Source organism: Plectropomus leopardus, chromosome 10 (genome assembly GCF_026936395.1).
Source record: "Plectropomus leopardus strain MGB_pleo_1.0 chromosome 10, ASM2693639v1, whole genome shotgun sequence".
Lineage (NCBI taxonomy): Eukaryota > Metazoa > Chordata > Actinopteri > Perciformes > Serranidae > Plectropomus > Plectropomus leopardus.
Genome location: NC_142185.1, coordinates 20823141 through 20841940, shown reverse-complemented (window position 1 = coordinate 20841940; position 18800 = coordinate 20823141). Strand labels below are relative to the sequence as shown.

The 18800-nt window shown below is 38.9% G+C and overlaps 1 protein-coding gene across 1 annotated transcript in view; it reads left to right on the top strand.

Moving 5' to 3' along the window:
• Window positions 1-18800, top strand: part of pde11a (phosphodiesterase 11a) — a 59661-nt gene that overhangs the window by 13856 nt on the left and 27005 nt on the right. The window contains exons 3-7 of the mRNA XM_042494759.2: window positions 6510-6599; window positions 7174-7314; window positions 7481-7545; window positions 12117-12249; window positions 14664-14739. Coding sequence (XP_042350693.1) covers window positions 6510-6599; window positions 7174-7314; window positions 7481-7545; window positions 12117-12249; window positions 14664-14739 — 505 coding nt within the window. The remainder of the gene's footprint in view (window positions 1-6509; window positions 6600-7173; window positions 7315-7480; window positions 7546-12116; window positions 12250-14663; window positions 14740-18800) is intronic.

Here is an 18800-nt window from a genome sequence, read left to right as displayed (position 1 = left end):
GTGGCCTCACCAACAAAGCCCAGGATACCCACTGACAATAGCCCATTTTACACAAAAAAAGCACGATAGTGCTGCTGCTAAGCCCCTTCTTCATGCTGCCTTTGCATTTTTTCACAGGAGCAAACGACAGCAGAGTTGTGCCTCTCCAGTGTGCGATTTTAGCCACCCGATCTCATTCTGAAGTCATCAAATATCGTCACTGTGACAGTGCTGCGTATGATCCAAAAGCCTACCTTACGCTTCCAACCCTAACCCTGGATGGCATCAGATGAGAATGCGACTGGACAGAACCGGTCACAGTGCTATTATATGGCGCCGGATGGCACCTGCCGAGGCAGCGTGATATGGGGACGGTGACAGTGTGGCAGGACGGAACCTGTTGCGTCCACATGATACGCCACAGAATGGTGTCAGGTTGAAACACAGACGACGTAATACAAGGAGCAAGGGCGTATAGGTTGGGCGGGAGGGGTGATGGATGGGTCAAAACAAACTGGACTTTCAAACGCGAGTCCGATGTTTTTTCCCCTAATTCTAACCATCTGTGCTTGTGTTGTCTAAACATAACCACGTGCAGGGTAATCCCACTATGTGCTTTTGTTGCTATCATGGTAGCGGCATCACGTAACATGAATAGCAGACGCAGAGGGATGCCTACAGTGTAATATGTAGATGTGGAAGTCCACTGCAAAGCGGCAATGTGTGACAAAATGGGATGAGAATGTGTTGAATTTTAGATAGCATGCCAGCATCACGGGATTGAAAAGAGGCGTGACGGGAATGACATGTAACACAGCAGCGCTGGCCTCTGGAGTAACAATAACATATGCATCAGCAGCACTTTTTAAACAGCAACAATGGCATAACATGACAATAATAATAATCATTTAACGTCCTTGCTATATGGTGGCTGATCTTGTCTGCTCGGAGGTTAAGGAGCTCCCTGACCTCACTGTTTTCACAAAGTTGCGGATGTTTTTGGCTGCTGTTCTGCTCTAAATTAGCTTCTAACTGTTAAAAGCTACTTTTTAAATCTCCCGCAACGGGTCGCATGCATAACACTTTGTCAAAACGTCACAGGCAAGCCACCCATGGTCCCGTTTATACAGACTTTATGTCAGCGCTGTTGCTACCTCCAATGCTGGGCTAAAGGCAAGAAAAGTCAGTTTTCACACTTTGTGATGTACCTTTTATAAAAGACAACAAGGCAGCATAACGGTGTGAAATTCCCACCTGTAAAAGGCAGTGTGAAAGGAGCTACTGACTACTAATCTCAACAACTGACTCCTGATTTTTGCAATACTCTTTTTTATTGATTACATTTTCTCTTACTATGTTTATGTTACACACCAATACACAAAAGAAAATTCCTTTTATGTAAAAACCTGCTGAACAATAAACTGGATTCTGACTCTGATAAAGCCATGAGGCAGCTTTCTATTGTGATCCTCCAAAATACAACAAACAAAACAAAACTGGAAAACCAGTCAAACACACATACTTTCAACAGAAAAATAACTAAGCTTATACTGCATGTTTCAAGCTCTCTTTATAAGATCTGGTAAGTGACGATTTTTGTAGCCTGATTTAATATGTATATACGTGTACTCTTACCCATTCAGCCATTGTATGTAATGTTCCCTCATTCTTTAAGTGTGAACACCTTTATTTTTAAGTCAACATGCTGTTTAAATGCAGATCACTACATTAACATTGAAATATAGACTGAGACGCTAAAGATATATAGCAAACCCACGAGACCTGTTTGATTGTAAAGAGAAACTGTAGCAATTAAAGCAGGATTTCTCAACCTTTTTCAGCTTGTGATGCCATTTTAAGGTCCACAATTATCCTGACCCCTGCAATTAGAGCCGCCAGGTTGTCGTGTGAATTTATGAATCAATTGTAAGAGCACTGAAGAAGTTTCAGATGTATTATACTGAAATATTAATATGCTTTAAATACTAGTTTTATATCTACTAAAGCATATAATCTAAATAGCTAATGTTAGTCTACTCTTTTCCTGCATCCGCTCATTATGTCTCTTAACATGAGGTTCCTAACTCAAGACTGTGCACTGCCATCCTAACTGCCAGAAAAAATGTTGGTATTGTACATTTCTGCAAACTAACTTTACATTTGTTCATTGTTATGTAGCACATAATTAAAACTTTCAGCAATGCGTGTGGTTGGATTTAGGCACAAAAACCACTTGGTTATGGGTATTTGTTTTTTTTTTGTTTTTTTTGTTTTAAAAAACTGCTTCACTATCACTTTTGCTATCACTTTTCATGGCGACTAGCAGGGCAGGAAAAAAATGAATTGGCAGGATATTAGAGATTTCTCAGTAAAATACAACACTTTTCCTGCCACTATCCCAGCAGCAAAAGCAGCAAAGACTTGGTTAAAAAAAAAATTGTGCTAATATCCTAGCAAGAAATGAGTGATGTCTCTGTAAAAAAAAAAAAAAAAAACTGCTTTTCATACCCCAAAAGCCACTGGAATTGCAGCAGCAGGTTGTTTTAAAGACACTGATGTTTGGTGGCTAACAGCCACTGGAAAACAGTGACACGTTGCTAAAACAAACCAATTTTTGTCCACTGATCTGCAGCTTGTCAGGGGTCTCACCTAGGTCACGTCATCCCCTTCACCTCCAGATGAAGTCAGCTCATACACTCAGTGGTGCAATGTAACTAGGTACATTTACTCAAGCACTGTACTTAAGCACAAATTACAGGTACTTGTCTTTCCTTTTCATCCCTCTTTATACTTTTACTCCACTATAGGGAAATATTGTACTTTTTACTTCACTACATTTATTTGAAAGCTTTAGTTGCCTTGCAGATTATAATTTTTGCCTAAAAAACATGAGAAATGTACAAAAAATATTATGTTTTGTAACAAATTAATCTATCAAATTAGTTCATACAAGTACAGCAGAAATGATTAACTGATCAGTCAATTAGCTGATGGACAGAAAATCAATTGGCAACTATTTTGATAAACATTTAAGTCATTTTCTTTTTCTTTTTTTAAATAGTTTTGAGTTTTTTATTTTTCAAATGGGGTACTATTGGAACTACTTTAATAAACACTTAAGTCATTTTCCTTTTTTTCAAATACTTTTGGTGTTTCTTGTTTTACTTTTACTGAATTGGGTACTTTGGTCTTTATTTTAATAAATATTTAAGTCATTTTCTTCTTTTTCTTTAAAAAGATTACATTTATTTATTATTAATATTAATATTGTTATCTTTTTTTTAAGATTTTTTTGAACGGGTACTTTGACTTTTCATACTTGAACTAAATTTTCCTGATTGTACTTACATACTTGCACCTAATGTTTTTAATGCAGAACTTTTGCTTTTAACAGAGTATTTTCACAGAGTGGTATTACTACTTAAACTTGTGTAAAAGGAATTGAATACTTCCTCCACCACTGCATTCTACATCACTTTATAAATGTTAATATGATATGTAAGAAACATACAAATGTAACACATTTCTGGTTCACAGAAAAGCATAATGCCAGCAGTTTCCTCTGGCGACTGGGCTGAAACAATGTAACAGAAAAAACAACCCAAAAAAAAAACCCACATTGTTTTTAAGTAGGCACAAGCTTCCTATCCATCAACACTGAGCTGTTGGATTCTGTTCTTTACATGTTCATTTGCAGCTGATGAGTTACTGATGAATTATCTTTTCCAAAGGGTGAAAGAGATATCCCTGTATCAGCAGCCACAGCTGAGTAACTTCCCATTCATGTATTGTTGTAGTGTCCTTACCCTCAGGTCGCACAGAAGGCTGGTAAATATTAGTGGGTTTGTTGTACTGATTGTATTGTTTACACAGCAGCCAGATGCTAAAGATAGATAGCTAAACAAAGAGGCAGAGAGAGAAGGCACACAACCTAAATTCTATTGATTACATGTTACAGGGACGGAGTGCATCTCAGATAAGGTGGCGTTTTGGGGTAATTGTAGCTGTATGGATTTCAACCTGTGTTTTCATATCTCAGCTGTCTTAACGCTAGTTTCAGCCACCTCTCTGCATCCTGAATGCTGGTACGAATCAACAGTTGTGAGGAAGAAAGAAATGTGGTTCGATTTCAAACTAGTAAGACTTCAGGAAACATATTAAATAAAGTCATTAGGCCACATCAAGTGGCTGCAAATTATTCATGTGAAGAAAAGTATGAATGAAATGAGGAATTTCTGTTATCAGCCCAAGGCACAGTAAGTCAGACTATTCAGTCAAATGGTAAAATGTCAGTTGAATTGATTTATTTGTCCCAGTAGGTAATGATGCCAATGAAAGGCCATTTCTTATTTGTTCCAATTCAACAGCTAAGTTTTCCTTGGATGAAAATATTAACCACTGACTTTTTGTTTTTGCTTGCACAAATAGCTTTAATCTTAGACAGTTTTAAAATAGTAGTATCTGTAGTATCTACAGCAAAACAAAAGTAACGTTTAATGTTTGTGTCCTTTAGCTGTAACCAATGTGTTGAATGTTTTTTTTTCTCCTTATAAAATATTTTCAATGCAGATTTTTTTTAAATCCTACATTTATAATCATGTATACCAACCAGCAGTCTTCTTTTTCACTGCCTTTGTTGGCTCATTTTTATGATTCTGCAGATGAGTGGAGTGCAGTTAAACCTTTGGCAGGGCTGTGTATTGTGGTGTCTACATGCATGGTAGGGTAGCAGTAATATACCGATTTCAGCTGATGGTCATCATGTGCATTTACTTAACGACGGTACTGAAAGAAAAGCAATCAGACAGAGTCTCTCCTGCACATGTGCATCTCCTTTCCCCCTTGACTACTTTTTTACACATACTTCCATTATGTGTTCAACCAAAAAAAAAAAACTTCTGTTTCCATTTCTTTCAAGGCTAATTGTAATTGATAATGATGCTAATTGTATAATACCATAAAACCGTTGAACAGTGAAATCAAAGCAGTTATTGCACGGTGAAAATCTCATATTGTTATAACCATAATGCATGCTACAGACAAAAAGAGGACACGTTCCAAACTGTTCTCATTCACTGTTTATAAAGTAATGGCTAAACAAGTAGCTAAACGAGTCTGCAGAACTTTATCATGCCGAACACGGATTTACAGCCCTGTTAAGTCAACACAGGAGAGCCAAATCCTCAGGTCAAGATTTGGCTGTCCACTTAAATCTGAAGGAGAAAGGACATTCCTTCAAGGACAATGATGTACACATCCTAGCCAGAGAAGACAGATGGTTTGAAAGAGGCGACAAAGAAGCCATGTATGTATGTTAAACTGGAACGACCAGCGCTGAACGGACGAGGCGGCCTACGAAACACTTAGCACCCATGTACAATGCGGTTCCCTCCCCAGAAGGATCAACACCCATTCACACCTGTACTCTTGTGGCCCCAACGACCCACACGAATCCGATTTGGGTCAACGACTGACAAGTGGCCTTCATGACTCAGAAATTCAGAGTCCACATGGGACCTTAACGACTCCTTAGCACATGCCTGCACACGGTTTAAAGCCTGCACTCCCTTCCAGTTGGTTGGAACTGAAGAAGCCCCCGGATGAGAAGCGAAACGTCTTCAAGAAACTGACACTAAGTCCAGTTACCAACGAAACAGCACTTATGGATACCATGACCTGGATGACTGAAAACCTTCATCAAGAAGTTAAGTCATGCGACTGTAACTTGTTTATAGCCCAATGTTAGCTTTTTACTTCTGACAATTGCATTTTGGTTTAAAACAAACCATAAAACATTTCTGAAGATCATCTTTCTGAATAAAACATGTAAGTATCATAAACATCTGTTTGCCACAGAACTTATTTTCCGCAATAATCAAATGTCCAGTGGAAACCAGTGATTCTGGTGTGATTTTGCTAAGAACCGGACTAAAATACACTGGTGCTGATATGTTTGCAACAGAAAGATGTGGGTATACATACAGAGACATTTGTTTGTAATGTGTACAGCTCTTGTCAGGATTGTCATGAATACAGGAGGATGGATAAGGCGATGGCGCACCAGAAGGAAATATCTATATGGACACTATAACATGGACAGTATTAAACACTCATATACTGGGGACTACATGTGGACATTTGGCAGTAGTGTGGTTGGAATTTGCCAGTTTCTTTTATTTCATGTCCATACTTTGATCCTGATTTACCTTAGTTTATCTTCCACTAGTGCTCTTGTCTTTGTTTTTGTTTTTTGTCTTTTGGTGTGCTTTTATTTTATTTTTCTCTCTTTTGTCTGGTGTTCTTTTGGGGATTGTGTTATGTGTGATTTGGTTTGTGTTGTTAAAAAAAATACAATTTAATAAACTAAGTCATAAAAAAAAATCCCATTGGCTTTTTGATGAGGAAAACTGGGCAACATTAACTTCCGCGTCGGCCCGGGGGCACTTTATTGGATACCATTTTTGATAAATAACTGTTTTTTTTCGGTTTGTAGCTCAGTGATGACAGAAGTCCTTTCATTACGTCCACAGGTGCTGCAGATGTACCTGCCTTTCTGTGGTATTGCAATCTCCAATGCCCAACTCTTTGCTGCCTCAAGGAAGGAGTATGACAGGAGTCGGGTAAGGATAATAACCCCCCACCCCCCATCCCTGGGATCAGCAGTACTTCCTCCCCCCTGATGCTGACATTGAGGCCGAGTATTGATCAGCAGCAGCCCACTTGCTGCCACTGCAGTGAGGATCACAGAGCAGCATGCAGCCCTGCGTGGACAGTCTTTCTGGATCTGTAGTGGGGGATGGGCCTGTTTCCAGACTGGGGCCTGATCCATGATCTAAATCTCTGAGGAAATGTTAAGAGATGCACTAATTCATGTCACACATTGATCTGTGATGGAAGAGAACATAATGAGACCACAGCTCAGTGAATGGAGGACAAAAATAAGGAGACTTCCCTTTACACTCTATGATTTGTATGAGATTGTGTGTTAAATTGGATTGATGCTCCCATAGATAGACGGCCTAATTTGCTTTTAATGGGGAAACTGATCATTTTATGTCATCCTGCTGCTTTATGGTTTAAGGATAATAATAATAATAATTGTGCTCTAACAGCTGAGCAAGATAAAATATCTAGGTTTTACAGCAGACTGTTGAAATTATGGCAGTGGTATCTTTTTCTGTCTCTGGTGTTCAGGCGCTCTTGGAGGTAGTCAATGACCTGTTTGAAGAGCAGACTGACCTGGAGAAGATTGTCAGGAAGATCATGCACCGTGCCCAGACATTACTAAAGTGCGAGCGCTGCTCTGTTCAGTTGCTGGAGGACATTGAGTCACCGGTACTTTTTTTTTTCCTTGCTGTTCTGCTGTGTATGTGTCTGTCTATCTGAACATTTGTGCATGTCTGTTCTCTCTGTCTGCCTCAGTGTTTATCACGCAGTACTGTGTAGGTATGTGCAATTCATTCAGTAGTTTAAGTGATATCTCTCCTTTCAAATCTTTCAGGTGGTGAAGTTCACCAAGTCGTTTGAGCTACTGTCCCCGAAGTGTAGTGCAGACACTGAGAGCAGGTATGTGTGGCACTTCAGTGGTAAAATCTACTCTGCTCCTCAATTCTATACTTGCACAATGAAACACTACTTCCCTTTTCAGTTTTCTTGTACATAATGTCATTAGTATGTGCCACTTGTTTTTTTTTTTAGAGCTATCAATCATTTTGTTAATCACCTCAAGATTTATATAGTGAGGTTAACTGGTCAGCTAGCTTTATTTTATTTTTCATTATTTTTTATTTAACCTTTATTTATCCAGGTTGATCCCATTGAGATTAAGAATCTCTTTTTCAAGGGACACCTGGCCAAGACAGTCAGCAGTTAAAAACAAAAAAACGCAGACACAAAAAAGAGGGAAAATACATTTCACACGCACTAAAATAAGCATTAAAAGAGAACTATTTATCAGTCAAAAGGGAATCTCCGGGGGACATTTGTACAACCAGGCAGGCTAAGGACAACGACATTCTTTAGAATCTGCTTCTGACTCCTTCATTTTAGATTTAAGGACATTTAGTGACACCAGCTGCTTGAGTTTCAAGTCATTTCGCAAAAAATTTTACGCTAAGGGTGCAGAATACCCAAAAGCCCTTTTCCCAATTTCTGTCTCAACATTTGGGGTCAAGAGCATAAAGAAGTCCTGAGAAAGCAGCGAGTACTGTCCGGTATTTTTCTGCATGATAAAAACACAAAGATGAGAAGACTAAGAATTGCCTTATATATGAAAACGTACCAGTGCAAGAACCTACAGGTCACCAGAGCAGGCCATCCTACATGACAGTACAGCTCACAGTGGTGCGTCAGAGCTTTCCAGTTTGTAATGAACCTCAAGGACGCATTATAAGCTGAATCAACCATATGGAGACACTGAGCAGAGGCATGCATGTATTAAACATCACCACAGTTCAGCACAGGTAAGAAAGTTACAGCAAAAAGGCCATTTTTTTGCATTAAAAGAAAAACATTGTTGCAAAAATAAGATCCGAGTTTTAGCTTCAGCTTTTTCACCAGGTACAGCACATGAGGTTTAAAATTGAGGGAGTCATCAATCAAAACACCCAGGTATCTGTAAGAGTTAACAACATCGATCTTTTTTCCATCCACAGTGACCACCACAGGTACGTTCTGTGACCGAGTCCTCGAGCTGGTAAACAACATTAGCTTAGTCTTATCTGCATTTAGAACAAGTTTCAGGTCATGCAGTGTATTTTGAACAACTACAAAAGCATTTTGAAAGTAGTCGATGGCCTGTGCAAGAGTTGCAACTCTTAACCCTTTAAAACCTGGTTTAACATCATTTTTTCTTGTAAGTGGCATATTCAAATACGCCTCACCAGCTATTTAGCCCATTTAAACCGGAGCAAATTGGTTTGATTTAAAAAAAACAAAAAAAAAACATGGAAAACTGAACAACTTGCCACAAGTTTGCAAGAACAGTAAAAGGTGATAAAGAAAATGACCTGAAAATTAGCTGCCACCACAACTAGGCTGTAAAGCCATGTGCAGTGCTGTTCACTCATTAGGAAATCTTCAAAGTTAGTTCAAAGCTTCAAAGAAAATATCCACAGTGGGATATTTACTTACGTATTTTATGTTGAAGAACAAAATGTGAAAGTCTCTTAAGCTTGTGTTAACCACAGACCTTAAGGCTTCTAACCAAAAGCCCACTGACTTGCTGAAATATTAACGGCTGAAACAAATTTCCGGTATTTAAGACTCATTACTGGTGTTCTCTATAGGCCACCATTATAAAAGAGACATCAGTAAAACCATTGACAGGACACCTCGAATTTCAAACAAGGTCAATTATGAATCTTTCTGTTATGAATGTTTGAGCCATGCTGGTTTTACATTTGTAAAACTCTCCTGACGTTAGGAAAAAGTATTACAAATCTGCGACATCATCACAGTTTAAGGTCTATGAGGCAAGCGGGAACATGCGGGCAGGGCCACAGAAGAAACAGTACTGGGCATATTCAGTGGGTTGTATATTGCGGAAGTAAACCTAAAAGCTAGATACTTTGTTTTGGCGTATATAGCAGGTGAGACCAACTCCATGAACAGACACCATCTTGGCATCCAGTATCTAGGTCTTATTGTAAATCTACGTGTGAATTGCGTAAAATGGATATACGTCGCACTACATCATACAGGTAGAGAAAAACATCCAGCCTAATGAAAAACACAGCTTTGCCCTCCTTTTTACATTTCTCATACCAGTGGCCTTTAGTCACATCTTCACCTTTATTTGCTTTATTGCAATACGGCACCTGTATTCTGCACAGAGTCTTGTTTGAGTCTGTGCAGCTTCCATCAAGGAGAAAAAAATAAGGGAAGTATAAAAATTGAATATTCTGTAGTGCAGTGGGAGTAATATGCTGATGCTGAATAGAAGGCATACTGTAGGAGCCCTACTTAATTGGGTTTTGCTGCTTCTCTCCACTGCTGGGGATGGCTGAGTGGAGAAAGAGAGGCTTAATATTGTGTGGGATGTTTATGGATGTAAACCAACGCTGAAAGGAAGACAAATTATCCCTCCCAAGTCCTGTACAGGCCATAACTGATACGGTCACTTCAAGGCAGTAGTGATAAACGCAAAAACACAAGAAATACCAGTAGTTCGAAATTAGAAGTAAACAAATGAGTATCATTCTGCTTGAATGTCCAGTTTAGTCTTTTTTATTACACGCTCGAAGTGATCTGTGATCCATTGAAACTGGAGAAAATTGGCTTGATTTTCTTAAAAAAAAAAAAAATAGGAAGAAGGCAATGAGTAAATTAACAACAAATGGCCCTAAAAAGTTTTTTCTTGTAACATTTTTTAATTTATATTTATTATAAATTGGTTTTGGGGACATATTCCCCTAGTTTTCTGACATTTTTCAAATATATTTTTAGCTTATTTTAAGGTAATTTTCTTTTTAATTTCTTGCAATCCACAGGACATTTTTTTCCAAGTTGCTCAAAGCAATAAGCCGTGTGAACACAGCACGAATAATCAATCATGGTTTTAAAACGTTAAATAAATAGCCAGTTTGTGATTTCAAGTAAGAAAATGACACATTTCAACTCAAGCAATGACAAAATCACAGTATCTCTATGATGACACCAAAGGTTCACATTTGAAAAACAAGGACTGCTTTAACAAGAATCGTGTGTAATTAAGTTAATAAATATGGTGTCAGAAGGAGACCGTACTGTAGGATTTTTAATGTGCCGTACAATCCCCAGCCGCCTCCGCGGGGAGGATAATGTTGAGCAAGTGTGCAGTGCTGCTAGTGTGTCTGTGGCAGCTAAGTGACAGACACGAGACGGGGCAGAGAGAACGTAGAGCAAGACAGAAAAAGTAGGTAAGGCGTTGTTTCATCACACCCATGAGGTTTATTCCCTGCCGCACACGCAGCTGCATCACCACATCAAAGCGAATCAAAAGATCTGACATCAGTGCCTCTCCATCTTTAATCCAGTCTGGAAAGACCAAACGAGCCACGTGAACGTTTACCTTGTTGCATTAGAAGTCAGGAAAAAGTCAGCGACAGCCCACTGCAGTAAATGTGAATGGGAAATCTGTGCAGGGATGCAGGTGTTTCCATGCCAGAGTGTGGGGGCGTTAGGCAATGAAGAAGACAATCGCACAATTAACTTTTCATTACTTCATAAGCTGCAGGAGAATCTCACTGATATCTACAGTATGAGAAGTTCATTAAATGCAAGTCAGCGTAAAAGGGGGTCCACAAGGAGGAAAGGCCTTTTGCTAGCTTTCAGTTCAGGTGTGAAAGGGAATAAAAATCTTTTCAACTTAAATACAATACAAGTTTTTATTCTGATGATAAAGTTATCGACTAAAGGAATGTGTTTTTAGAATCAAGCCTCTCCAGAGAAAAGCTACGTGGACAGATTTGGCCCAGTACTGTTTCATCATCTTCCCCTCTTATTTTCGGTCAATAGTTTTAAAGACAGCACGGAGAAATCGTCTTACTCAGACTGGCTATCGCAACAGCATTTTCAGGGATGGAATTGAACATTTTTTTGTGGGGCTGTCAGGATTAAAGCGTTAAATCACAATGCAATTAAGGTCCGTACATAACGGCTTCTCAATAAGGGGGCTCAATGACGCTAAGTTGGGCTAAATTTTGTTGACGGTAATCAGTATTTTTATTTCATAGGGGGTCCACTTTGACCTCTGACCTGAAGATATGTGAATGAAAATGGGCTCTGTGGGTACCCATGAGTCTCCCCTTTACACACATGCCAGCTTTATGATTTCCCCATGCAGTTTTTCACCATTATTTGATTCCTAATCAAGACAATCTGTTAAGAATTGCTTTACTTTGTCAATATGGCATTCAAAACTGTTTTCAAATGCAAAATGTAGACTCAGTGCAATTTGACCGGCACGCGGAGGCAAACAACCACAGGTTTATTTTCTGGTTTGTTATCCTTTATCTGATAACAATATTGTTATCAGATAAAGAAGTGTGTTTTTAGAATAAAACATCTCCTGTGCAAAGTCAAGTGAATACATTTGGCCTAGTATTGTTCTGATTCTGTTCTTTTTGTGATCCTCCCCTCTTATTTTCTGACTGTAGCTTCAAAGACAGCATGGAGAAATCTTCATACTCAGACTGGCTCATAAACAACAGCATCGCAGAGCTGGTAGCATCCACAGGACTCCCCGTGAACATCAGTGATGCCTATCAGGATCCTCGCTTTGATGCTGAGGTAAACACACAACAACATGACTTTCATATTTGACATCCAACTGAAATGATATATGAAATATGCATGTGACGATTATCATTCAGGTCGTATTATTTCTAGAAGTACTCAATCAAAAATAAATGTACTGCTTGGTTTTGAAGAGCTTTAAGTGCTCATCCAAGAGGTTCAGTACCACTAACTAGTGTAGAGGCCGCTGCATTTCTAATCCTCAATGGGACGTTCACACGTCGATTTCACAGGTGAGTCAATGAGGTCACATGGGATTCATTAATGGCTGTGAAACTGCCCAGGGAGCGATGTCAGGATGGTGTTGGAAGAACGCATTTTGATGAACAGACATGAAGACCATCGATGTAAAACTGTAACATTCCTCCCTGAGCTCTTATTCGGCTTATGCTGCTGTCTTCAAAATATTTTTATAACAATAAAGTGGTGAAGCGATGACGTATTTTTGTAGGCCAACCAGGATGTTAGCATCGCACTGGTTCCATCGTCAAAAACCTTATGGGACTTTCGAATGGGATTTTCAATTATCGCCAAAAATAAGCTCTCTGACGAACAAAACAGACTGACACGTTTTGTTCAGCGTTAGAATTTTCACAGATGAACACCACCTTTGTGTGTTTTGAAGCGTAAATGAAATCGCTAGAAGCAAAAAGCTATCGTTAGGCTATAAACCAATTACATCGTGGTCGCACAACTTAAACGTCACAACTACAAACACTGTAAAAACACGTTAAAACACACTCGAAAAATATTATAAACAGATAAATCTACAAGTTCGAGTGCGACTCTGTAAAGCTGTAAAGGCGGACAAGTGGGTTTAATGAGCTTCTGTGTCCGGTGTGATGACATCTAACGTCCCTGACAAACACTGTAGTCCCATTTAGCCACTCGTTAGTAACCGCCTTTTTAAGATGATTGAAAGTTCAAAAATCGGGTTTAAGCGGACATTTTTTATGTTGCAGAACAAAACGGCTAAATATCTTTAGCCTGAGTTAACCACAGACCTTATTTAAGGCATTTTACTGAAAACTCAAAAAAACCCATAGACTTTAAGACAAGGGAACCGAAAGTGCTAAAAGGCTTGTGACAGCACGAGATGTAAACACTGATGGCGTCCTCCTTGGCTAAGATATAACATTAGCTTGCTCAATGACACTAGGTGAGCTAGCAGTAGATGAACACTTCCTCCGGTGCTGTAATATACATACATATTTCAAATGTTTCAGATAGATCAGTGTTAAATGCTCTAGTACAGTGGTTTCCAACTGGTGGGTCATGGTCCAAAGGTGGGTCGCTGGTTCATTCTGAGAGGATCACAGGTGACTCCTGAAAATGTGAAGTTTGTAAAAAAATAAATAAATAAATTTTAAAAAAAACCCACACGGTTTTCCTGCTGTTCAGCTGCTATTTTATTGCCCTGTTCTTGGTATTATTTGATTTATTAACATGCTGTTTCTTTTCAGTTTTTATGTCACTGATCTTGTAGCAATAATATGCACTTATTAGGTTGCAGTGCTTTTTATTTACTCAGTTTTTAAAAAAAAAATGCACATTTGTCTTGTAATATGTTTTATTTAATTGTGTTTCATTGTTAATTTAATATGTGGTAATTTATCTTTTGTGTGGACATTAAACTAATGACTAAGGACAAAGTTTGGACTCGGTGGCCGGACCAATTGGGAACCACTGTTCTAGTATCAGTTTGGAGCTGTTTATTCTAAATAAAATGCAATTTAAAATGAATAATGTTATTAATTCATAATAAAAATAGCAGAAAAAAAAGAAAATAAACAAGTAGGACTGCACTAATGATTGAATGTTTTTGCAAATGAGGAATTTTTGTCAGTTTTTTGCCAGTTTTGTCCTGTGGAAAATTGTTTGGTTGATAACCAAAAAAGTTTTGAGGTTTCATTACTAGTCCTGTTTATACTTATAGCTGAGGTAGGCAGAAATCTGGATATGGTGCACACACACACAAACACACACACACACACACACACAAAAAAGCTGGGATTTTAGCTGGCTCATTTTGGGATGCTGCAGCTGCTGACTGGGGGTTTGTCTCCAGAGTGGCAGGGAGTGAGGCGAAGGACACTTTGTGAGGCTCTCGCTCATGTCAGCTACATAAAGTGTGAGCCTTTAGCTCAGGTTTGCAGTAGGCTAAACTATTAACAACTTTTTAATTCGATCTCTGAAACACAAAGCCTAAAAGCAGAGCCGGGAGGAGGTGCAGTAGTCCAGTTTTCTTTTAGTCCACTTGAATAACATTTTTTCCCAATGAAGCTGTAATTAAACCGCGTACCCCAGCTTTAAAGCTAAAACCTACGAGAACAAAGCAAGGAAATGTTTTTATGTAGATGGATGGTAATCCTCATTTTATACTGTATTTACACTCCCACTCTTTTTAGGCAGACCAGTTCTCGGACTTCCACATCCGCTCTGTGCTTTGTGTTCCCATTTGGAACAGCAACCATCAGATCATTGGTAAGTTCACCAAAAACACATTTGATTTTATACTTTAAGATTTTTATTAGGTATATCAATTCTAAAAAATTTTTTGTTTTTAAACTTTACATATCTATATAAAAAGCTGTTACAGTACAGTATTACATACGGCCAAAAGAATGTGGACACCTGATTGTCTAGCTTAAAGACCATGGATATTATTACATGTACAAACAGCCTCCACACTTCTCGGATGGCTTCCAACAAGAGCATTAGTGAGGTTAGCCACTGATTTTGGGTCATAAGGTCTGGCTTACGGTTGGTGTTCAGTTCATCCCAAAGTGTTGGTGGTTGACTTTAGTCAAGTTCTTCCAAAGCAAAGTCAGAAAACACTCTCTTTTGGTGCTTGCAGTGTAAACAGGAGCACTGTCAGGTTCAAACAGGAGAGTGCCTTCACCAAACTGTTTACACATTGTTGGAAACTCAAACTGATTTAAGATATTGTCGTACAATGTTGCATTAAGAGTTACCATATTCAGAATTAATGAGACTGTGCATACAAACATGAAGACTGAGGTGTCCACGCACTTTTGACTGAAGTATATATGGTGCAGATATTAAGGCTGCATATATCTCAATTTGATACTATCAATATATTTGTGTGCTGATTACATATGTATTGCGGTTCTACAAGATTCAATATTAAATGTTATTGAGGTTTGTTGTTTAACTTTTCAACACTAGGCCATGGAAAAAATCTGAACCTTTTTTTTGAGACTGTATATCATGGGAAATATTTCCAAAAACAATGCACATCTTATGTCACTCAGTCTTTCTGACTTTTATTTCAGCGGCATACTCAAACTAATAACTGCTTTTCCTATTTTTAAGAATTTTATTCCAGCTAAGCAATTTGTGACTTTTCTCTGTGAAAAGTGCTTTATTAAATATACTTTACTTACATACTAAAATGTACATGTACACAATGAATGAAAAATATACTTTTTAAGGCAAAGTTAAACTGCTACATTTAGTTGTCCCTGCAGTTATTCCCATACATTAATTTCTTTGTGATGGCTGATGACAAAAATCAACATTAGCTGCAGCTCATTGATAATCTAATCTTTTAGTATTTAAAAAGAGTAAAATGTTATTTCTTGGTAGAGTCAAACACTGTGCATTGATTTGCGGAGCTCATCTCGCCACTCTAGCTCTCTCTGTTTATCAGACCACAAATAAGAAAAGAATTAGCGAGCCAGTGCACACTCTGGTCCCTCCGCCTGACTCTCCACCGTGAGGAGACGAGTCGTCAAGAGGAGGATGGGCAGAAGCTCTGGAGTAGGACCTTCAGTCGTGGCTGTAGCAACTCAAAATCAGCCGGCGCAAACACAAGTGCCCGGGCTGACAGCGGACTGGGTCTAATCTGTGTAAAGGCAGCAACAGAAAGTTTGCTGATCCAGTGGCGATGTTACGCTCTCCTGGCTGAATTTAGGTTGCTAATGGAGCAGCTGAAGGTCTGTGTCTTCGGCTGATAATTTCCACTTTCTTGCCTCTGCTTTGTTTTTCTAGAAATGGATAAGACATCAGATTACCACAACAAAAGTGGCATCTTATTTCCAATTCTGCATTCATTTGATCTATTCAGGCATTAAAGAAATAATTAAATCTTGTAAAAAGTAAATTGCAATACTTAATTGAATTTGGTCCCACCCCTTGCAAATATACTGTATATTCAGCCCTGACATCATGCAGCACTCACATGCATAATGTAGGTTTCAAATTTCTTTTCCCCCCGTTTTTGCTGCAGAGCAGACAATAGGGAAGGGGGGAGCTTGAGCGTGTGTTCAGCTGAGGCTGCATATGTGTGATTAGACCCACGCTGCACCATCACTCCACACTTGGAGGTGGAGTTCCCTTCTTCTGGCTGTGTGCTTTGTGTTTGTGGATCAGCCCCAGGCCAACACCACACTGACACTCTGATAAATCATTGATCTCTCGTCTCGGCTTTGGTGCTGGATATTGCAGGGAGGAGCAATGATAGCAGCTCCTCTCGGTCCACTGAGATCTGACGCAGGAAGTCATTAGTTATATTTGAGTGCAAAGTGATCAGCATATCTGCCGCAGATGGTTGGTTAAGACCTCTGTCTGTGTGTGTGTGTGTGTGATGTCTGTGTGTGCTTAGTTTTTTGTTTTTCTTTGCGTAGGTGTAAGTGCATTTGTCGGGGAGGGGAGAGGGAAGAGGAAGAAGAACAGAACGAGAGAGAGGGAAAAAAGAAATGCAGTGTGTGTGGGTGGCACCTGAGGATCTGGAGTGAAAAAAAAACATTATACAAACAAAGCAGCAGGAGATGAAATTCTCAAGCCAAGGATACATTCAGGTAGATAACGAATGTCCTTGTGACATCTGCCAAGGTTACAGTCAGCTTCTTCAAAATGAAGAAATACTGATGGCACTATAACAACAATAAGGTTTCATGATAAATATCAAATGTGAGTAAAACCATATTATGACATTAAGGTTCATTATCATTATTGTACAGCATGAGGCAGCACAAAATGCAAGTTGTAATCCCTTTACGCTGCACAAAAAAATACTTTTTTTATGTTTGAGGCAATATGTACTTCAGTAATTAAGGCACAAAGATAACAAATTAAAACAAATACAACCACAAGAGGAGATCCCAGGGCTCAAGTCAACACAGACTGTTAAAGTAGAGAGCTGCAAAGGATCAAGAAGTTTGATAGTGTACGAGCCCAACATTTAAGATAACCAACAGTTTTTTCAAACCCGAACATTATTATCTGGGCTCCAGAGCTTCGGTGTTGACCAACAATACAATCCAATATACTTTAAGTATCGTGGCTTGTTCCACGTGTAATATATAAAATGACTATATTGCGAACATCTAGTATAAACTGTCCCGGCATTTTTACAAGCCACCTGTGTTTCGGTTCTCTCCCCTCTCACAGACACACACACACACAAGCAGGGCTTTTGCAGAGCACCAGACCATGACTATTAAGTCACATTTTGCTACCATGGTGCCCTACTACGATTTGCAAGCTCTATTAATATATGATCTGGAGAGCTGTCTGTTTGTTTCCAGCTTACAGTGAATAAATCATTACGTTTAACGGCCCTGTGGTAACAGCCTAACCTATAGAGTATAGAGAGAAAATGTGAATGTGAACTTTCAGTTGATTCATAATAGCGCTGTGATGTTGGTGATGTATGCAGGTGGAGGTCATGAATGGATGGATGGTAGAGTGTCTCTTAAAGACGCGAATTTGCAAATATTTTGGTTACAGCACCATTTTTTGTTACACAGGAGTCTAGGTTGTGTGTTTGTTACAATTCCTCTTTAAGTTAAAGGAGTAGTTTGAATTTTTTGAAGCGGAGTTTTCAACAGTATATGTTAGTCGGCATGCCCCGGTTTGGAAAACCAGGCAACGTACTGCTGTGGAGGGGTCAGCAGCAAAATGGGATTCAGCCACTTAAAAACTCCAATCTAAAAAAAAAAAAAAAAGTATATTCACCACTTTAACCTTGCTGTCAGACAGCCCTTTCCAATGGTCTCTTGAAAGCCAGACTCCATTGAGAAAAAACGTGATTTAATACTACTGAATATATAATAATAATAATAATAATATAAAAAAGAGCTGCTGGTTTACTGCTGCACTAAATAAGTTAATTTGTTTGCATTTTTCTGTGACTTTGGTGTTTTATAGGGTTAGATTGGATTCACCAAAGTGACACCAAAACACTAACTAACCGATTAAGGTGGTTGTACTACAGCAACTCCCATGTTCAGCGAGGTAAAATTAATGTTTTTGTTTATGGTAGCTAGTGACTTTGAAGAAAGCAATAATGGCTTCAGTTCCCCATCTGAGAGGGCTGTCCTATGGCAAGGAGGTAAACATATTCTAAATAAAGAGTATACTTAAACTGATACAGATTTCTCGAAATGGCTAAAATATGGTTTTTAGCTGCCCCTGTCCACAGCAGTGCATTGTTTAGCCTCCATGGTAGCTAAGCAACCTCTGCTTCTCCAAACTCAGGGCATGCTGACTGCCATCTGGTGAAGGTAATACACTGAATA